The sequence below is a fragment of the Lactuca serriola genome, chromosome 3 (genome assembly GCF_051521515.1).
Source record: "Lactuca serriola cultivar US96UC23 chromosome 3, Lser_US96UC23_V15, whole genome shotgun sequence".
Taxonomy (NCBI): domain Eukaryota; kingdom Viridiplantae; phylum Streptophyta; class Magnoliopsida; order Asterales; family Asteraceae; genus Lactuca; species Lactuca serriola.
The window spans coordinates 35,765,065-35,788,902 of NC_136410.1; the positions used below are offsets into that span (position 1 = coordinate 35,765,065).

At 44.1% G+C, this 23,838-nt stretch overlaps 1 protein-coding gene across 1 annotated transcript; it reads left to right on the forward strand.

The window, feature by feature from the left end:
* Positions 1-18,414: 18,414 nt before the first annotated feature.
* Positions 18,415-18,924, forward strand: LOC145095140 (uncharacterized). The gene has a single exon (XM_079033070.1). The coding sequence runs from the start codon at positions 18,415-18,417 to the stop codon at positions 18,922-18,924; it is 510 nt and encodes a 169-aa protein (XP_078889196.1).
* The last annotated feature ends 4,914 nt before the right edge of the window (positions 18,925-23,838 follow it).

Below are 23,838 nucleotides of genomic sequence, written 5' to 3' on the forward strand. Positions count from 1 at the left end.
TAATTGGTCTTAGTTGGTCTTTGTCTTATCCAAGACATCACAACTACCAATTTCAAATGTGCAAGAGTAAGAAACATTTTGACTCCACATTTCATGAGGTGTTATAAACCTACTTTAGATATGTCACTCAAGGCATAATCTCGGAGTATGACTCTAAGACTCGATATTGAAACGAAGTATGGCTCACCCTTTTTGTTTCAACCATTTCAACAGTTCCCGATTCCTCTTCTTAGCCATACAAATGTAATAAGGTATCCTTAGAGGATCAATTGTGACATGGTTTCATAATCACTAAGATGATCATAAAACACGATACTCAAGTACTTTCCTTTCCTTTCAGATAGGAGACACTTTTATCTTTTTGCCTAATTGATTCTTCTTATTTGTTCTGCTATACATTGAAACTTTTTCAATGATTCATAATCACACTTAATCTTGTAAGCATAACCATATTTACTAAACTTTTAGTAAATTATGACGAATAGTTTTATCATTCTTTGGGGCGAACTTGACCAGTGCACATCAATGTGTATCAGATCCTTCAGTCCTTCACTTGACTCACATCTACATGTGAACAATGAATTAGTCTTAATTTCCAAAAGATGAAAATTTTCATTCATCACACAATACAAGTCGTATGATTCCAAGTTTCCGTCCAATTGAAACTTAGGTGATGAGAATCTTTCCTTATTTGGAAAACTTCTGACACTACCACAACCGATATTAATAAGAATCAAATCCATTTTCAATATTGCTAAAAATATATAAACACCAATTTTTACAAATAAAATTGCAAGGAAATATAAATAAAACAAAATCAAAATTTTTCTTTATTTATAAAAATATGGAAAACTTGTCCTTACAACGCAAGTACAAATGAAAACTATGTCATTAAACATTCCTAAGCAATCTATCATAACTCCTAAGCAGCAGCTCAAAAATTTGATCATCGGACCAAGGGATGTGTTTACGGCCAAGGGATGTTCACGGCCATGACATGAAGGGTTTACGGTCATACGAAGAGTTTACGGCTGTAAACTCTTGATGATCATGCTTAAATGGTTGTTTCTTGGATGCTAAACGTGTGTGTAACGTTCTAAAAATTTCAATCATTTTGAACTTTTCAAAAACAACCCGGTTTCATAAAGTTATTACAAAAAGGTTTTCAATACAACTATTATCAGAGTCTTCCCAGAACCACATCATGAAACATAATCATGAGGAGCGGTACGATCACGCCTTTGCCTTGCCACTGTCTCCTGAAGAACCTGAAAAACATTAAAACACAACTGTAAGCCCGAAAGCTTAGTGAGATACCCCCAAAATACCAACCACGTATACCATACACGCACAACATGTCATATCATAATAGAACACAGAACAACCATGCACTTCGGGTCTACTGTGTGACTGGTCCGTCGTACCGGGCCTTCAGTCCACCTGGTCCACCCTCCGAGTCTAGCCATATACATCAAGTCTACAGTGTGATTGGTCCGCCCGTACCGGGCCTTCAATCCACCTGGTCCACTCTCTGAGTCTACAGTATGACTGGTCCGCCCACACTGGGCCTTTAGTCGGTCTGGTATACTCTCCGAGCCTCGGCACGTCTGGTCCGCCCTCTTGGGGCCTACAGCCTATCCGGACCGCTCGCTGGGCCTTCGGGATAACCGGTCCGCCCTGGGTATGTTGGCCTACAGCACAAAGCAGGACCCGCCTCAACCCAACCCCAGTCCAACAACCATGTGCACATAAACATTCAATCATATAACAATTCACATCCAATCAACCGATCTAGCAGATCATATAGCATATTATCATCCTAACCAGGATACTGACCTAACCGGTCACTAGCATAGCATCATCCTATATACCAGGATACCGACCTTAACCAGGTCTCTAACATATACCATCCTAACTACCAGGATGCAACATAGCAAAGCAATAACATAACAACGATACCTGGATCACAATCCGATAAAGGGTCGGCCTTGGTGCCGTAGACCCTGTGGATATAGTAAGGATAACTCACCTCGCAACTGCCGACTGAAAAGATAAGACCGAGCTGCTCCGACCACTGACACGATCTCCACCACTAGCCAACACCAACACCGAACTCAAAACAAATGCCAATAATTACCAAAATGCCCCTGGAAGTCAACTGGTCAACCCTTGGTCAAAGTCAAAGTCAAAGTCAACCTCCTGACCGACTCTACTCGCCGAGTCAACCCGATGACTCTTCGAGTCCCCATGCTCAGAACTTCCCCAATCCGCGACTCAACTCGCCGAGTCCCACAACTCTGAGTCCCCTCGCCCTCAACTCACCGAGTCCTCCCTTGACTCACCGATTCACGGCTCAACCAGAAGAAGGTTAGGACCTCACGACCAGACTCGTCGAGTCCAAGAACAGACTCGCCGAGTCCAAGGCTATCTTTAACCAACTCGTCGAGTTGTTCTTCCAACTCGTCGAGTTCCTGCCTATCTTCAAGCAACTCGCCGAGTACACCTTTGTGAATCGCCGAGTACCCCTAGATCTTAATCCATACAGAAGCTTTCCAGGCCATGCAGATGATCCAAACCATAGATCTACCCTTCTACAACCCATCCATCACGTAAAGTGGCAAACTTTACGTGAATCCAAAGAGATCTAAGCATATAACACTCTAGGGTTAGGGTTTGGGACAAGATGGCTTCACCAATCACTCAAGAACAGGGACTTTAATGCACTCTAGACCTTCTCCATTCCAGATCTGAGGTAGCAACCTCAGATCTAACCTCCAAACTCAAAATATCACAAGCTATGCTCTCCAAAAACTCCAAAATGATGAATCTAGAAGAATAATAGCCCAAGCAACGAAATAATACCTCAAAAGAAAGCTCCAATAGAAGAGAAATCCAAATCCTTGCAAAGCCCCTTGCTCCAAGCCTCTTAACTCTCCAAGATCTCTTCCAAAATCTCTTCTCCAAGGTTCAATTGCTCTCAAATCACTCACAAACGCGCATTAGGGTTTTCTGGACTTCAAGAGAGGGTAAAGAGGCTGGGGAGAGAGTATAATGTCCTTTATATAGGGCTCATCCCCCGAAATTAGGGTTTTCTCCACACAACACCAACTCATCGAGTCTAGCCGCCGACTCGCCGAGTTGGCCACTTAACACGCGACCAGAATCGCGACCCTACTCGCCAAGTCCACCCATGGACTCGCCGAGTTGCCCTTTCACATTTACACTTTGAACCCTAAACTTGCACTCCTAAACTCGGGATATTACAATTCTCCCCCACTTAAATTAGGCTTCGTCCTTGAAGCCTACGGCAACACAACTCCAGAACTACTTTTGCAATGCACCACCTGGCATTAACCAGACCAGGTCCCTCAAAACACAACCACTGAAACCCAAAACCCAACTTTCCCTTTTTGCGGTATCCTGACCACCGCTTCAAGCCAGCCACCGGCCTCATCCTCTGATAACCACACTTATCAACCGAGTACCACTCCATGATGCTTCACTCGCTCCAAATCACAACAATCATTTGACTCATACGAGCTAGAAATAACCCTGAACCACCGGAATCCCGATCTGGGTCCAACTTTATCCACTCCATGCTGAAAGGATGACACATCCTTCAGCCTTAGACTAACTCCCATGAGTTCTCCACCGCAATCTCATACCCATGCTGAACTGGCTCCAGCATCCTCGGGTTGGGAAAACCCGATACACTGACGATACCTCCAAACATCCCCTAGGATGAATTACCACTACATACATAATTCCCGGGCCAAATCAAATTGGGAATCCAAGACTCCATCCTTGCATCCCTTCCGAGCCTCTTGGCTCTACACCCTCGAAATCCCTTCCGTGATCTCAGCAGACATCCAACCGGATGTGATTCCATACCGCCGCCGCAACACACTGCTCAATAACCATAATTGGAACACCCCAATCATAACTCCGCACTAGTGATTTCACTTCCGTGAACTTACACTCCTTCTCGGATCTACGTTCCTTTCTCTTTCCTTCTCCATGGAAATTTACTTGGCCGCCTTGTCACTACTACAAGTGCCACGGTGCTCACCCAATACTACACCATTTCCTTATAGCATAACTGCTATCCCATGCACCACACATGTTCTGAATCCGCTCGTAAGGACTCTCGAGTCCATGCACTACCTTCCACTAATCACGATCAATACCCGAGGCCAGACCTTCTGATGCTATCACATCGCGACATACTCATTCCAAATCCTCCTACAGACCTATCAACACATGCAGAGTCTTCAGCATGACTGGACTGCCTTACCAGGCCTTCAGCCAATCTTGACCACTCTCAGAACCTTCAGCAGGTATGGACCGCCCTCCAGGGCCTTCAGCCTGCCTGGACTGTCCTCCAAGCCTTCGGTCTGACTGGTACGCCCACTGGCCTTCAGTCTATCCGGACCGCTCAACTAACATTCATCATCCCGTATTATCCTTCCAGGAAAACTCTCCCATGCATACTGTTCTAGCCCTCTAGGGGCTCTGAACTCTATCTCCATCCTACATACTCAATCCCGGCTCGATCCCAGGCCTTCCACAATCAATCACCCTTGGTCTGTATCCCGCCCTGCATGCCTGCCACTTACTCATACCAGCCTACGCTCTTGGCTGACAGAACCACTGCTGAATCCCAAATAGCTAATCAACCTCTCATGCTTATCGATCTTCCGGATAATTTTCCAATTCTCCCCCACTTAGAGCACTGACTATCAACCACCGGTCGCCATTACCGACCTCCCTTATTAACCCTACACAACACAATCCCTTACACGCAAACTGATTCCCACTAGAACGAGCAACCTTCACAAAATTACATATCAACACTGATCATCTCGGCTCGAAAGAACTCGACCTTCACCTAACCACTCCTCAGACTGCAGATGCTCCCTGTCATTCAGACCAAAAGACGGATTTCCCACTAACATCCTCATGAATGATAACCAACGAAATTCTCAACACCAAACCCTTCAACCATACCAAAACCCTCAAGGAACAACGAAAACAATACCAGAAATCACACAACGAGACTAGAATAAATACAATACTCCATAATAATCTCAAGATAACAAGACATCAAGAAAGAAACATACCCGCAGCTGCATCCGACACTGCCATGACCTCCTCTATTGTAAGCTGAAAAGCACGACCCTGAGCCCTTGGGGGCTCCGCTCCACCCTGAACTCCACCCGTAATCCTCAAAGTGGCCGGTGCTGGAGCCTACACCGGTCCTGCAGCAAGCTGTGGACAGTTGACCCTCAAGTGTCCAACCTGATGGAAGTGATAACAAATCCTCAAATCCTGAACCGGGGCTGTCATCCGACAATCCCTCGCATAATGCCCCTCCTTTTCCGCACTTGCGGCATGCACCACCGGACCTACAAACTCCGGTGTGACCCCTCCCACACTTCCCACAAGTGCGGCTACTCTGATCTCCCAATCTAGAATCAACGGTCTTGGACCGTTTCGGCGCCGGCTGCGACTGTGCCGGGGCCTGCCTCTGCTCCCTCAAATGCAACTCAATCTCCAACTCATGCCGCCTGGCGACCTCCTGCAACTCTAACAAGGTCTCGCACCTCTACGTAGACACAAACTGCCTGATATCCCTCTTGAGCATACTCAGATATCGAGACATCTGAGCCTGCTCCGAAGCAAACTCAGGGCAAAACATCGCCCTCTCAGTGAACATCCTGGTGATCTCCGTCACCGACTCCGAATCCTGCTTCAGCTCCAGGAACTCCTGAGCCAACCTCTCTCTCTCTCTCTCCACCCGCGGAACATAAGGAGTGCTAAACATCTCCCGGAACTGATCCCATGAAACTGCAGCCCTCTGCGCATCCGAATACGACCTCGTGGTCAATCTCCACCAATCCTTCGCCCCGAGCCTCAACAGGTTCAGAGCACACCTCACTCTCTGATCAGCAGGGCATGAACACGTGAAGAAACACCCCTCAACGTCCGAAAACCATCTTATAGCAACAATCGGGTCCTGAACCCCATCGAAGGTAGGGGCTCCGTATTATCGAAGTCCCGATACTGAAAACCTCTACCGGCTCCTCCCCCTGCCGCTGCTACAGCCGTCTCTGTGAGAGCTGCATAACGCTCATCAAAATACTCAACCATGGCAGCCTTGATCGACCCAAACAGTTTCGACAACTCGGCCTGGAACAACGCAACAACCTCATCATGTAGGATCTCACTAATCCTAGCATCGAACTCACCTGTGATCATCTGACCAATAACCTCGGGCGGTACTGACCCTCCCTGACCGCCCTCTCCTGCTCCCGATCCTGACCCGGATCCGCTCCCAGCATGCCTCCTAACCACCATACTGAAAAACACCGCAAGATCTCAGATACTTCCCACTAACCCGGGAACCAATCCCCCAACCCAAACCTAGAGGTTGTGGCTTCTTTGATACGCGTATGGGTCCTGTGATTTCAGTAGTACGGGCCCATACTACCTTCCACACCTACCCATATTTATATCAATTATCACCACAACACCCTAGTGAAGAACATACATAACAAGCACTCAATCCTCACTCCTAGAGGAACACTGGAAATCTCCCACCGAAGAAACCCTAGGCTAGCAGACATCATAAATCAGGCAACATTATCATGAAATCCTGAAGATCCCTAGCCTAGTACTAGCATGCTGTTCTATCATAGCTCAAAAACAAATATCATGTATGGTATTTTCGGGTTACTTACTGGCTCCGGCTGATCGTACCTCTGCATCCTCATTTACTCATTTTGAAAACCATTTTAAATTCTCTTTTGAAACTCTCCTTGATTTGAGACTGGATTCACACGAATGTTCCTCCAATTCACTCAAACCAAGGCTCTGATACCAACTTGTAACGCTCTAAAAATTTCAACCATTTTAAACTTTTCAAAAACAACCCGGTTTCATAAAGTTATTACAAAAAGGTTTTCAATACAATTATTATCAGAGTCTTCCCAGAACCACAACATAAAACATAATCATGAGGAGCGGTACAATCACGCCTTTGCCTTGCCACGGTCTCCTCAAGAACCTGAAAAACATTAAACCACAACTGTAAGCCCGAAAGCTTAGTGAGATACCCCCAAAATACCAACTACATATACCATACACGCACAACATGCCATATCATAGCAGAACACAGAACAACCATGCACTTTGGGTCTACTGTGTGACTGGTCCGCCGTATCGAGCCTTCAGTCCACCTGGTCCACCCTCCGAGTCTCCATATACATCGAGTCTACAGTGTGATTGGTCCGCCCGCACCGGGCCTTCAATCCACCTGGTCCACTCTCTGAGTCTACAGTATGACTGGTCTGCCCGCACAGGGCCTTCAGTCGGCCTGATCCACTCTCCGAGCCTCGGCACGTCTGGTCCGCCCTCTTGGGGCCTACAGCCTATCCGGACCACTCGCTGGGCCTTCGGGATAACCGGTCCGCCCTGGGTATGTTGGCCTACAGCACAAAGCAGGACCCGCCTCAACCCAACCCCAGTCCAACAACCATGTGCACATAAACATTCAATCATATAACAATTAACATCCAATCAACCGATCTAGCAGATCACATTGCATATTATCATCCTAACCAGGATACCGACCTAACCGGTCACTAGCATAGCATCATCCTATATACCAGGATACCGACCTTAACCAGGTCTCTAACATATACCATCCTAACTACCAGGATGCAACATAGCAAAGCAATAACATAACAACGATACCCGGATCACAATCCAATAAAGGGCCGGCCTTGGTGCCGTAGACCCTGTGGATATAGTAAGGATAACTCACCTCGCAACTGTCGACTGAAAAGATAAGACCGAGCTGCTCCGACCACTGACACGATCTCCACCACTAGCCAACACCAACACCGAACTCAAAACAAATGCCAATAATTACCAAAATGCCCCTAGAAGTCAACTGGTCAACCCTTGGTCAAAGTCAAAGTCAAATTCAACCTCCTGACCGACTCTACTCGCCGAGTCAACCCGATGCCTCTTCGAGTCCCCATGCTCAGAACTTCCCCAATCCGCGACTCAACTCGCCGAGTCCCACAACTCTGAGTCCCCTCGCCCTCAACTCACCGAGTCCTCCCTTGACTCACCGATTCACGGCTCAACCAGAAGAAGGTTAGGACCTCACGACCAGACTCGTCGAGTCCAAGAACAGACTCGCCGAGTCCAAGGCTATCTTTAACCAACTCGTCGAGTTGTTCTTCCAACTCGTCGAGTTCCTGCCTATCTTCAAGCAACTCGCCGAGTACACCTTTGTGAATCGCCGAGTACCCCTAGATCTTAATCCATACAGAAGCTTTCCAGGCCATGCAGATGATCCAAACCATAGATCTACCCTTCTACAACCCATCCATCACGTAAAGTGGCAAACTTTACGTGAATCCAAAGAGATCTAAGCATATAACACTCTAGGGTTAGGGTTTGGGACAAGATGGCTTCACCAATCACTCAAGAACAGGGACTTTAATGCACTCTAGACCTTCTCCATTCCAGATCTGAGGTAGCAACCTCAGATCTAACCTCCAAACTCAAAATATCACAAGCTATGCTCTCCAAAAACTCCAAAATGATGAATCTAGAAGAACAATAGCCCAAGCAACGAAATAATACCTCAAAAGAAAGCTCCAATAGAAGAGAAATCCAAATCCGTGCAAAGCCCCTTGCTCCAAGCCTCTTAACTCTCCAATATCTCTTCCAAAATCTCTTCTCAAAGGTTCAATTGCTCTCAAATCACTCACAAACGCACATTAGGGTTTTTTGGACTTCAAGAGAGGGTAAAGAGGCTGGGGAGAGAGTATAATGTAACACTAAAAATTTCAAAACAATTTTTCATTTAAAAATAATCGTTTAATTCTTAAAAACGCTTTGCTTAAAATCTCATTCATAATCGAATTACAAAACATAACTCCATTTTCACTTGCATAATAAACCAGGATCCTCAAAACATGACTCTTTCACCGGTGTGTACAATCGAGCCGGTGTCGTCCTGTGATCCTGAGAGAAACCTGAAACACATAACACAAAACACTTAAGCACGAAGCTTAGTGAGTTCCCCAAAATACCACACATAACACATATTAGCCACTCGAGGCTATAACTCTGTGGGTCTGTGGACCCTACTCTATGAACCCTCTGGTTCTAACTCGGTGAACCTTCCGGTTCGAACTCTGTAAACATGCACAACATAAATCACATAGAAATAATGCAGTACAACACATAGCATAGAAATACTCTGTCACATAACTCTGGTTACCTACTCAAGGTAAAGTATAGTGAGAAGACTCACCTGGAAATCAGAAAGCAATTATCTGCACATGCGAACCTCGGGCTCGCCACCGCCTCACACATAAGGCAAATATCTCTAATTAATACTCGAAGTACCAACTCTAATTAACCGGAGATTACTCTTTCCCTCTCTAGTCAGGTAAAGGGTAAAAGACCATTTTACCCCTGCCTGACCTCTATTACCTCTGTTGACCAAAACTCCCAAAGTCAGCATAAGACAACTCAAGTCAACGGTCAACACTGACCAGACTCGGTGAGTACACAAGAGTGACTCGGCGAGTCCATGCAGGTTCTCTAAATTCTTTTTAACCTCTTAGACACGACGAGTTCCCTCTCTACTCATCGAGTTACTCGGCAACGAAACGCGGGGCAACCCCGACTCGACTCGTCGAGTCTGCCTATGGACTCGGCGAGTTGCTCCCATGACAACCCTCATCTGACCTTCTGAGGTCAGATCTGCTTCACCAACCCATAGATCTAACTCCCTCAAAGCCAATAACCACGAAAAGGTCGAACCTTGGGCACTCATGCAAGGTTTTACATGCTCATTTGGGTGAAACCCTTCATTACATAACAACCCTAGCTCAAAACTCCAAATAGAATGCATAAAGCAGGATGGAAGGGACTCTCTGGACCTCTTTGGGTCCAGATCTATGGCTTCACACTCAATGGGACACTATACTCCACAAATCAAGCCATAAAAGAAGCTAGAAAACCCTAAAATCACCAATCTTACCCAAAATAGAAAAGGGAGAACGATTTGATACCTCTATGGTGAAGATGCAAGCTCAGAAGCTCTGAATCGACACCCCCTTGACCTTCCTTTGCTGGAAATGACTACTCCATTGCACAACCACCTCACGAATGCTCCAAAATGGCTCATCTTTACTCTCTCAGCTCTCTGGTTTGATTGGAGTCTCTCAAGGGTGTAGGTGGCCGCCACTGAAGGCCATAAGGGCCATTAAATAGGTCCCAAGCCCGGACAATTAGGGTTTTCCTTGACAGCACCGACTCGGCGAGTCCAAATACCCGACTCGTCGAGTCCCTTCATTAAACTGGTCCCCAAAACGCGATCCTACTCGACGAGTTGAGGCGTCAACTCGCCGAGTCTCCTCATTTCCCCAATATAACAATACTCAAATTCCCATACTTGGATATCCGGATGTTACAATTCTCCCCCACTAGAATCAGACTTCACCCTCGAAGTCTCACTCTGGAAACAATTCCGGATGCTGCTCACACATCTCGCGCTCCAGCTCCCAAGTACGCTTTGACCCCTACCGGTGCTACCACTGGACCTGCACCAGAGGCACCTCGTTGTTCCTCAGAACCTTGATCTTTCGATCCCGAATAGCCACCGGTCTCTCAACGTAGTTCAGGCCCACATCCACCTGAATATCCTCTAATGGCACTACTGCCGACTCCTCGGCTATACACTTTCGCAGCTGCGACACATGGAAAGTGTCATGGATCTGACCTAGCTCTGCAGGTAGCTCCAACCGGTAGGCTACCCTGCCTACCCTTACGATCACCCGAAAAGGATCGATATATCGGGGCCCCAACTTGCCCCTCTTCCTGAATCAGATCACTCCTTTCCAAGGAGAGGCCTTCAGGAGTACAAAGTCACCGACCAAAAATTCGAGCTCGGACCGGCGCCTGTCCGCATAACTCTTCTGGCGACTCTGAGCGGTCAACAACCTCTGCCTGACCTGTTGTATCTGCTCTGACGTCTGAAGCACAATCTCTATACTTCCCATCACACGTTGCTCTACCCCTCCCCAGCAAATGGGGTCCAATACCCCCTTCCCTACAACAGCTCAAAGGGCGGCATACTGATGCACTAATGATGGTTGTTGTTGTAGGAAAACTCTGCCAAGGGCAAATACGTGCCACAATTTCCCCCCGAAATCTAATACACATGCCTGAAACATATTCTCGAGCGTCTGAGTCGCTCGCTCTCTCTGAAGTATCCACAGACATCACCATGGTAAACTCTAGCTCATTTCTCATATTCATCTTCTATACCGAGCACCAGGTCAACTTTTGGCCCCAACCAGTGACATGCAAGTCACAAAATTCCCTTTTCCTCATAAAAAAAATACAATCCAATCGAAGATCGACTCAGCTCTAACCTCTTCCGTCTGCTGCGTATATTCTCCCGCGCGCCTCGCTGACCCTCCCGACAGAGACGGAGACCCCAGTCTCGCCCCGGTTTAACCACTAGGCTCCAAAAACTCAACACTAGGGCTACTCAAGCCTAAAACTCTTCTGCATCATGCACTTATCGGAGAACACTCCATCATCACACTCTCTTGCCATCTAGTGGGTACTATGGCTTCCCACAACATTACGATAGCCTCTGATTAGTGAGTACTACGGCTCCCCGTAGTATCACAACGCCAACTAACTAGTGAGTACTACGGCTCCCCGTAGTACCACGACTCCCTCCCTCTGACTTGTGAGTACTACGGCTCCCCGTAGCATCATAACACCCTCTGACTGGCAAATACTATGGTTCCCCGTAGCATCACGACTCTCTCTCTCTCTCTCTCTCTGACTTTTGGGTACTACGGTTCCCCGTAGCATCACAACACCCTCTGACTGGCGAATACTACGGCTCCCCGTAGCATCACGACCCTCTCTCTATGACTTGTGAGTACTACGGCTCCCCGTAGCATCACAACACCCTCTGACTGGCGAATACTACAGCTCCCCGTAGCTTCACCCTATACTCTCATTCTCATTACAACGCCACACTATGTTCACTAACTCATGCACCGAAGACTATCATAGATAGTTACACACACACTTGCCCCGATATGCATTACAGACTCTGGCGGCAACCATCATAACACAGAACCTACCTCTGCGGAGATCCACTTCCTTAAATAATCCCTCTTGATGACAATACACGAAGGGCTCCCACTGGAACCGTGGATACATGATACATCACTAGTCATCCTGAACACAAGACTCTAAATAACTCTGAAATCGGGACGCTATACGCGGAAACCACGGAACACCCTAACAGAGCATCACAATGTCCTGCCTCTACCACTGATTCCCTTACTCCCAGCACCATACACATACAACAATACATTTCCTCTGAATCCCATAATAATTTCCTATTTCACTCAATGCGCAACTTCAGTGCATCCAAACACTCAATTGGAATACAAGGAAGGCGCTAACCCTTCAGAACACACTGATGATCCTCCGAAACCATTTCCACTACTGTTCAAAATCCAAGCAAGAATACACATCCCAGCCCGGGAGTTGGCTACTCGACAATCTTCTACCCATATTTCAACCCAGAAGTTCTCAACTGCCCATACCATCATTACGAGTCTTCCACTTGAAACGACTCTGACCACCACCAGATTCCTGACCATTGACCACCCGCCGTGGAGACACCCATCCTTCTCTCAGACATATACCACATGCACTATCTCGCCCTGCACCTTTCCTTGATCACCAATGACCCTGATCTCATGAATTCAAGCCGCAGGTTTCTGCATCCAACCCCTAACCGCTCTTGCACAAATCTCTGGTTCTCTCAATAAACCACCCCGTTCTCCCCCACTTAGGGTTCGAACCATCACTATCTGACACATCAAGAACCTCACGAACTATTTTCACCAGCAATAACGCACCTGCCCCTAGAAAGTGCTACGCAACGCCCGATAATCCCCTTTAAGGAAATCAATCGATCTCATAACTCTGAACCTCAGATGAAATCCTCAAGAATTTCTCGTCACGACTGCCTATAGTCGTTCCAAGTCTCGTACCAATCCAATACCAAACAACTCAACTGTCCAATAACATCACTGACTCATAGACTGGACCACGAAATCATCATACTCCCCCACCTCGACTCATTAACCGACGTTCCAACACATGGATCATCCCAAGAAACGGGACCCACTCCCATATTCAATACCCAACATAGATAGAAAAACCAATGCACTGATTAACTCGACTGGACTCCCCACTGATACCTCTACAATACGCCCTACTATACTCAAATAGGTGTAACGTGGTCCTTGACTATCTCAGTCCCAACTGACTATCTGCTCATAGTAAATCACTGTCTCGCAGCACACATGCTACCTGATACTCTGATGGAAAATCATCATCAATGACAACCTGTAGGGTTTTACCCCCAAACCCGAAACTTAAACAGCAGGCCTCTCATGTTCCACACACGAACATAAATAGCACCACTCAGGTTATAGAAGGTGGCATCTCCTCTATCGACGGATTTCTTAACTCAGACCGAAATTCTCCCCTCCTCTAACTCCTTACCAAAATACTCTGATAGGCTCTCGAGCTCCCTCTCAAGGGACGCCTCTTCGAACTCAATCATGGCCCATAAGCCTAAAACCCATAGCGTCCAATCTCTACCTCATCAATCGTGACCGGATAACCGGAGAACCACAAGCATCATTCACTACGAACCATGGTACTCATCCCATTACATCTCTTCTCAATATGCTCCGGTGTATGGTACCCGAACCATAGCATCACTCCTCCATCTGCTCCGATGTATGGTACTCGAACCATAACATCATTCCTTCATCTGCTCCAATTTATGGTATTCGAACCATAACTTCACTCCTCGATCTACTCCGATGTATGGTACTCGAACCATAACATCACTCCTCAATCTGCTCCGATGTATGGTACTCGAACCATAACATCACTCCTCAATCTGCTCCGATGTATGGTACCCGAACCATAACATCACTCCTCAATCCGCTCCGATGTATGGTACTCGAACCATAACATCACTCCTCAATCCGTTTCGATGTATGGTACTCGAACCATAACATCACTCCTCAATCCGCTCTGATGTATGGTACTCGAACCATAACATCACTCCTCAATCTGCTCCGATGTATGGTACTCGAACCATAACATCACTCCTCAATACGCTTCGATGTACGGTACTCGAACCATAACATCACTCCTCCATCCGCTCATTAGAACCTTCAGAATACTCCCTGTATCAAGTATGGGTCCTCTGCTTTCAGTAGTATGGGCCCATACTACCTGCCACATCTACCCATACTTTCCACACGGACTATCCCGGAGCTCCTAAGTAGCTGCTCGACCTTCTCGTTCACCAATTCCGTCGCGCGCTCGCTCCCCAACGAAATTCTCTACTCTGCCAGTGCACTCATCTGGCTAAGGTTACTCCCTAGGCTCTTCCTAGATTCCCACACTTCTCTGTCATCAGCTGCTGAAGAGCTCCTAATGATGTCAGCCATCTACCTCCTGAATATCGTCATATTCACTTGGTAGCTGACTCCCATCATTGAGAGTTCCACAAAGCACGAAGCAAGCAGCATTCGAGCATCGAAGAACATATATGACTCACTCTGGGTGATAACTCTGCTTGCTCTGCTCATCCTCGAAAGTACCACCAAACTCTGCAACTCTTCCCCTCGCGGGTTCTAACTATTCTTTCTCTAAGTACCACGGTACTTATCTAGGTATCTCCCCTAGATTACTCCTCTACTCAAATCCCTTAAAGGATTCCAACTAAATATTCTCACTCATCACATACTCAAAAGCACATCGCATATAACAACAATCCCTAGGCTAAGGCATCACAAATCAGGCCACTCTAGTCCTAAGATATGAAATACCTAGCCTGTCTCTAGCATGCAATAATATCTCATAAAGTGCATCATAAATATCTCATGACACAAAAGTAAGGGTATTTTGGGAAATCACCGTTTGGGCTCTGGCTGATTGTACACACTGCTCTTTCTCGCTTTCTCTTTGAACTCTTATTCGCTTTAGAAAATTATTTCTTTGAAAACTTTTCTTACTTCCTCAGTTTGAGTCCAGATTTACCCGAAGGCGCATCCGAATCCCTCAAACCAAGGCTCTGATACCAACTTGTAACACCGAAAATTTCAAAACAATTTTTCATTTAAAAATAATCGTTTAATTCTTAAAAACACTTTGCTTAAAATCTCATTCATAATCGAATTACAAAACATAACTCCATTTTCACTTACATAATAAACCAGGATCCTCAAAACATGACTCTTTCTCTGGTGTGTACAATCAAGCCGGTGCCGTCCCGTGATCCTGAGAGAAACCTGAAACACATAACACAAAACACTGTAAGCACGAAGCTTAGTGAGTTCCCCAAAATACCACACATAACACATATTAGCCACTCGAGGCTATAACTCTATGGGTCTGTGGACCCTACTCTATGAACCCTCTGGTTCTAACTCTGTGAACCTTCCGGTTCTAACTCTGGGAACCTTACGGTTCTAACTCTGTAAACATGCACATCATAAATCACATAGAATAAATGCAGTACAACACATAGCATAGAAATACTCTGTCACATAACTCTGGTTACCTACTCAAGGTAAAGTATAGTGAGAAGACTCACATGGAAATCAGAAAGCAATTATCTGCACATGCGAACCTCGGGCTCGCCACCGCCTAACACATAAGGCAAATATCTCTAATTAATACTCGAAGTCCCAACTCTAATTAACCGGCGATTACTCTTTCCCTCTCTAGTCAGGTAATGGGTAAAAGACCATTTTACCCCTCCCTGACCTCTATTACCTATGTTGACCAAAACTCCCAAAGTCAGCATAAGACAACTCAAGTCAACGGTCAACACTGACTAGACTCGGCGAGTACACAAGAGTGACTCGGCGAGTCCATGAGGGTTCTCGAAATTATTTTTAACCTCTTAGACACGACGAGTTCCCTCTCTACTCGTCGAGTTACTCGGCAATGAAACGCGGGGCAACCGCGACTCGACTCGTCGAGTCTGCCTATGGACTCGACGAGTTGCTCCCATGACAACCCTCATCTGACCTTCTGAGGTCAGATCTGCTTCACCAACCCATAGATCTAACTCCCTCAAAGCCAATAACCACGAAAAGGTCAAACCTTGGGCACTCATGCAAGGTTCTACAAGCTCATTTGGGTGAAACCCTTCATTACATAACAACCCTAGCTCAAAACTCCAAATAGAATGCATAAAGCAGGATGGAAGGGACTCTCTGGACCTCTTTGGGTCCAGATCTATGGCTTCACACTCAATGGGACACTATACTCCACAAATCAAGCCATAAAAGAAGCTAGAAAACCCTAAAATCATCAATCTTACCCAAAACAGAAAAGGGAGAACGATTTGATACCTCTATGGTGAAGATGCAAGCTCAAAAGCTATGAATCGACACCCCCTTGACCTCCCTTTGCTGGAAATGACTACTCCATTGCATAACCACCTCAAGAATGCTCCAAAATGGCTCTTCTTTACTCTCTTAGCTCTCTAGTTCGATTGGAGTCTCTCAAGGGTGTAGGTGGCCACCACTGAAGGCCATAAGGGCCTTTAAATAGGTCCCAAACCCAGACAATTAGGGTTTTCCTTGACAGCGCCGACTCGGCCAGTCCAAATACCCGACTCGTCGAGTCCCTTCATTAAACTGGTCCCCAAAACGCGATCCTACTCGACGAGTTGAGGCGTCAACTCGCCGAGTCTCCTCATTTCCCCAATATAAAAATACTCAAATTCCCATACCTGGATATCCGGATGTTACATATAATGTCCTTTATATAGGGCTCATCCCCCGAAATTAGGGTTTTCTCCACACAGCACCAACTCGTCAAGTCCAGCCGCCGACTCGCCGAGTTGGCCACTTAACACGCGACCAGAATCGCGACCCTACTCGCCGAGTCCACCCATGGACTCGCCTAGTTGCTCTTTCACATTTACACTTTGAACCCTGAACTTGCACTCCTAAACTCGGGATGTTACAGTGTGCTTCTAATGAATAACAAGTATATGGAAAGGATACTTATGATTTGGAAGCTAGAAAGGGTGTTTGCGGCCCAAAGAATAGTGTGTGTTATTGGTGTTCTTGATGACACTTGAGAGAGAATTGAGTGTTCTTGACTTGGAAGTGTGAGAAGTGAAGAATAATGAAGGAATATCCTTCTTATAGGACTAGTTCACGGCTAAACAAGAGCTTACAACCGTAAGCTCTTGTTTACGGCCGTAAACTCCATATGATGGAGTTTTCCGTCGTGAATACTGCACAATGCACTCTAGTAGATACTTCCTAACACCCAATCCTTGAATGTACTAGGCTTAGAACACCCAAACAGACCCTTAATAATGCTAAAAGATAGCAGAAACTAGTCTGACTTTTGATTGTATTGAATGGCTTTACAAGATAGAAATTTCAGGTTGTCACAGGAGAATTGGAAAATTGAGCGGATTCGGGGGCAAATTCCTTTGTTTATTTGAGATAGCTGGGGGTTATTAACTCGGTGTGGTAGAGTTTGGGTTCCGACATTCGGGGGTGTGAGGCAAGGGATCTTAGAGGAGGCACACAAGTCCAAGTTTTCTATTCATCCGGGGGTCACAAAGATGTACCGAGACCTGAGGTTGAGCTATTGGTGTTCATGCATGAAGCGATAGGTTGCGTGGTTTGTTGAGCGGTGTTTGACCTGCAGGAAGTTCAAACCCGAACATCAGAGGCCTCACGGCAAGGTCCAGGTGCTACCTATTCCCATGTGGAAATGGGAAGAGATCACTATGGATTTTATCATGAAGTTACCTAGGACGACGCGAGGTGTGGATTCCATTTGGGTTATAGTGGACACGTTGACTAAAAGTGCCCATTTTATTCTGATTCCCAAGATAATCTCCGCTGATAAATTAGCAAATATTTATGTGCGGGAGGTGGTGGTCCTGCGCGGGGTGCCGATAACGGTGGTCTTGAACCGTGATTTTCATTTCACCTCTAGGTTCTGGAGGAAGTTCTTTGAGGATTTGGGTACTCAATTGCATTTCAGCATTGCTTTCCACCCCAGACCGATGGCCAGAGTGAGCGGATGATTTAGATGATCGAGGGTATGCTTCAGACATGTGTATTAGACTTTGAAGGGAGTTGGGATACGCACCTTCCACTAGCAAAGTTCTCATACAACAATAGTTATCATGCTAGTATTGACCGACCCCCGTTTGAGATGGTGTATGGTCGGAGGTGTAGGACTCTAGTTTGTTGGGGTGAGGTTGGACATTGAGTTATGGGAAGCACCGAAGTAGTGCTTAAGACCAATGAGTTGATTCAGCAGGTACGTGATAGACTGAGGGTTGCACAGAGCCGTCAAGAGAACTATGTTGGCCAACGTAGATCAGAATTTGAGTTCCAAGTGGGTGATTTAGTGTCTCTTAAAGTGTCACCTTGGAAGGGTTTCATTCGATTTCGGAAGAGGGGCAAGCTGGGGCCCCGATACATTGGATCATTCAGGATTTCCGCTCGAGTTGGTAGAGTTGCTTATCAGTTGGATCTTTCAGTTGAGCTCAATCAGATCCATAACACCTTCCATGTGTCCCAGATCCAGAAGTGTGTATCAGATGAGATTGCAGTTATTCCTTTGGAGCATATTCAGGTGGATAACCGCCTGAATTATGTTGAGAGACTCATGGCAATATTAGATTGGAAGACAAAAATCTTGAGGAACAAGCTTGTGGAACCAGTGAAGGTGCGGTGGCAGCACCGTAAGGGGTCGGAGTGGACTTGGGATCCCGAGTAGGAGATAAGGGAGCATTACCCAGGATTGTTCGAGGCAGCGGACTTCAAGGACGAAGTCTGATTCAATTTTGGGAGAGTTGTAATGCTTGGTTCCAGTATAAGTTTATTTCTCCAATTTTTGATATTTCCTTTGGGACTCAGCGAGTTGGAAGCTTCAACTCGGCGTTTGGAGAGGGCTTTGGCCGCGAAAATTAATGAACCAACTCGGCGAGTCAAGGTGTCTCAACTCGGCAAGTTAGTGGCTGAGAAGGAAACTCTAATTTTTAGGGTGTTGTACCCTATTTAAAGACCTTAAGTCCCTTGGCTAGCATCCTTACCAGCCTCATCTTCCCAGAAACCCTAATAGTGTGTATCATCTTCCTTTGTGAGTGTGTGAGCTTATGGAGGGCCTTGACTGTTGATCTTTTTGTACTCATTTGAAGAAGCTTTGATGTTGAAGGCGTATAGCTAGGAGGGAAGACTTAGATCCAGAATCTCCTCACTTGTTGCAATCTCTTTGAGGTATCAAGTTTATACCTTGCTTTGTTATCGTTTAGATCTCTTTGTTTTGGGGTTTTATCTCGATTTTGGGCTCATAGGTGGGTTGTCCAAGAAGTTGAGTGTTCCAGGGGTTATTATGTTAGATCTGATTTTATAGACTCTTTTGGCTTAAAGTTGCAAGATTTACTAAGTTCTAGGTCCCATTCATGCAATAAGTCCTTTATTAAGCCCATCTTGAGCCTTAGGGTTTCTTTTTAGCATGCATGGACATAAAGTTGGAAACTTTACATGATTTTCCAACCTATGGATGCCAGATCTGTATTTTGGGACTATGTCTTGGGAGTTTAAGGGCTTAATGGGTCAAGCCTAAGTCTAATGAGTCTAGGGTTCGGGTTTGACTCATTTTGATGGTTCCTAAGGGTAAAGTTGGAAACTTTACCCTTCTAGACATCATTTTGGAGGAGATTTGAGATTTGGAGTTCCTAGATTCGATGGAAACAGCTTAATGCATTAAGCTGGTGGATTTCAGGCTAACTCGGTGAGTTCATTAGTGAACTCGGTGAGTTGATAAGATTTTCACGATCTTTGCAGTTAATGGAGAAACACGACGAGTTGAAGGACAACTCGGCGTGTTCGGTCAACTCGGGCCGTTGAATTTGACCTTTGACTTTAGTCTTTGACCAAGTTTGACTTATAAGGGGTTTTGGGGCATTTTGAGTTGTATTTAAGGAACTATTTCTGTTTAGCAGTTGAGTAGAGCTGATATTCGGAGCTAGGACCTAGTCAACTATCGTTCAATATTCAATGTGAGTCTTCTCACTACACTCATGGGTCGAAGGCACCAAGGCCGGCCCATTAATTGATATGACATGATTTGTAATGGAGTATGTAATGGTTTGCTATTTGATATATGTGAGAACTTATGTGAAGAACATGGGAGGAGCCCATGGCACTTGGCAAGACCATGTGAGGAGCTCGTGGCTTGGGGATATAAGACCATAGGGGTAGCCCATGGCATTCCAATGAAGACCATGGAGGGAGTCCATGGCAAACTTATATGTATGTGTGTCTGGTATATGTGATTTCATGTTTTGCGTGTTTTGGGAAACTCACTAAGTGTGTGCTTATAGTTTTCTTGGTTGTTTCAGGTACTTCTGGTTCTAAGGGAAAGGGCCCGTCTTGATGGCGCGACATGCATTCTCCAATATTTCCGCATCTAGTTTTTGATACTCTGATCTTTTGAAACATTGTGGTTATGTAATGGGATTATTTTGGAAACAATTGTGGTTGGTATTTATAAGTATAAAAGTTAAAATTTTGCGTAAAATTTGGGATGCTCCATAGTTGTTGATTAAATGTGTTTTAGGTACTTCTGAGGATCGCACGAAGGTGAATGCTTGATTGTACACATTCGCTTGCAATTTCTGATTCCAGATATTTTAGGACACTCTGATATTTTGATGATGATCTGCATTTGACATTTGTGATTTTCTTAAGATGGTTTTTATGAACAATGTTTTTATATGAATTTAAAGATGAAAATTTTGGTTTGTAAATTTGGATGTTACATAGTTGGTATTGGGAAATTGATATTAAGAATTGCAGTCTTGCCTAGTGATGAGATAAGACTCATAAATGATGCTTAGTTTGAGTTAAGTTGAAGAGATGTAGACTTACCCTATATTATAAAGGTATTATATAGGCATGAACTTTAGGATGATTTAGGGTATTACCACCTTATTTTGTGATACTCTAAGACGTGAAGGATATGATTAGTTCAATTAAAATTCAGATATTGGGTAGTTTTACGTTGGGGGTGTTCGTGAGCTTGAAACATAGGGTAGAACTTTGTTTCTCATGTGCTACTTGTGCAGGGTACTATTGTGTGCCAGAAGTACTTTATAGGTACAAAGTCTTTTTCAGAACTCGGTTTCTCAGGTGCTAGTTTTCTCGTGGTATTATTATGTACCAGACGTACTATAATGTATAAAGTTCTTTTCGAAACTGTTATGTGTCAGGGTACGGGAGCGTACCGGAGTACTATATTAGTATTCCCCCTTTTTTTAACAACCAAAAATGGTATGTCGGTGACAGGCAGCCTTTAGGCACCAAGGGTGGTCAACATCTTGTAGTGTTAATGAATTATAGTAATATGAGGAGACTGGATCATATGTTCATTTGGGTACTCCATTCCTTTCAATCGTTGTCTTTCTTGATCCTCATTGGCTACCAGGGAATCCTTGAAGCAGCATAATCAACACGTTGTTCATAGAGATCCATCTGGATAGATATCCTAAGGTTGTTGTATAGGATCGGAATGTAAGGATCGATGGTTTAAGATATATGATTAATTGTCATTAAAATATTATGAGATTGAAGACCCTATGTATCTCACCAGGTTTCCCAACCTGACCCATTCATTTTATATGCATCACAGGTAGCAATGTTAAAACTATTGAAGATTTGAATAGGATGTTGAGTGATTGAAGAGATGACTTGCCATAGTGTTCAGGACCGTTAGGTCTTCACGTTGTAACATATGTTGTGTATCGACTATGACATCCTTAGAGTTTTTATTATTTTGAGACATCAAATTTGTACTCGAATGTTTAAATGTACTAGGATATTAATAAAGATATTATGAATAAGGATTTTTTTAACAGTTCTGGAAAATAGGGGATGTCACAAAAATTATAATTATACAATTGTTGCATGTTCCGAAGGACATTCCAGAACGCCATTTCGGATCAACATTCCGAAATACCATTCGTGGACAATTCTACACATTTCGGACATGTTCTACATATTCCAGACATGATCTTCGTATTCTGAAGTCGTTCCAGATATTTCCAAATTATAATTTTTCAAAAAATTATTGTTTTAGTGCACACATATACCCACATATAATCCTACAATAGCCTAAAAACTACTAAAAATCGAAGGAAAACAAATAATACATATGTAATCGTGTCAATTCACACAAAATAAATGAAACTATATGCTTTTTAACATATAATCTTAAATGAAGACGTATAATATAAAAATAATGGAAACATACCCACAAAAAATGAATATCTTCATTGCTAGAAGAAGACATTGTTTGAGTTGGTTTGGTGTCCGAAATGTTATTTGGATTGAAAGGTGAGTTCAAAATGAAGTCTAAAATGGATTCAAAATGTTATTTATAAGGGACCATGTTACCAACCGAAATGTTATTAATAAGGGAAATCTCTTCACCACTATACCCATTCAACCATTACGAAATATGGGTGGTTCCGGACCGAATGGTCATTTTTCAAAATTACTTTTATTGCGGTTATTTAAAAAAAAAAAGAATTACAAAATGGTTAGTTTACTCAGTATTAAAAAATCTATCTGATAATTAGAAGGCTGTCCAAATTAATACTCCTTCCGTCCCAAAATTATAGTCCATCTTTCCTTTTGGTTTGTCCCAAAATAATAGTCCACTTCTAAAAATAAATAATATTTTTACCAAAATACTCCCTCATTATTACTTAACCAACTAAGCATTTAATGGAACATTAAATGCAAAGTAAGGACAAAACTGTCATTTTATTATATAAAGTTAGTATAATTAATGTTTTTCTTTTTTGTCTGTGGATAATAATATTGGGACGGAGGGAGTAAATGTTTTTAATGAATACAACCTTTAAAGTAAAGTTACCAAATGACTTTTACAATGTCAAAAGTTTATGAAATCTACTAGTTTCTACGACAATAGCCGTTATATGATTGATTAATTTCTTTGCTGATAAGTAATATGTATGATCACATTAATTGCTAATCGACTAGTAATAATATGTTTCAATTTAAAATTATATTCAAAGTATGATTGCGAACCATTAATATACAATGTTTAATAGTTCTATATTGTTGGATATCAGTGATATTTTAGTTATATTACGTCATAACAAAATATTTTTTTAGACCCATGTGATTTAGGCAGTACATGTAAAATCAAGATTTAAACTATATTAGTAATATGTAAATCCCATTACTCTATAATATCACTAACAATATCCCTCCCATCCCATTCCCATAGATTCGTGACATACTCATTTTCGTCGGCGCACTCATTCCCATTGTTTAAGTCCATCTTACTCAAGACATTATCCAACATGCATACTATTTAATTGATAATACTCAATTGGGGCAGAACAAGCAGGAGTGATCAGATGGGTTCAAATATACAAGCTAGGATGTTATTGTTGGAGGGGGAATCTTCAAAGATGCCATGGCCAGAACATGAACGGGTCATATCGACAAGGACAACTAATAGTATTTATAATATTGGGAAGTGTTTAAAGATACGACAAAATGTCTTATATTATGTTCTTTTTATTTCATCTTGGTAACATGTTGGGTTAAACTAATACCCAACTTGGTTATATGCTTTAATTGATTATAAAAGGTG

What these genes read in the sequence shown, in the direction of transcription:
- LOC145095140 (XM_079033070.1), top strand. Translation starts at nt 18,415, where the DNA reads ATGGGAAGCACCGAAGTAGTGCTTAAGACCAATGAGTTGATTCAGCAG.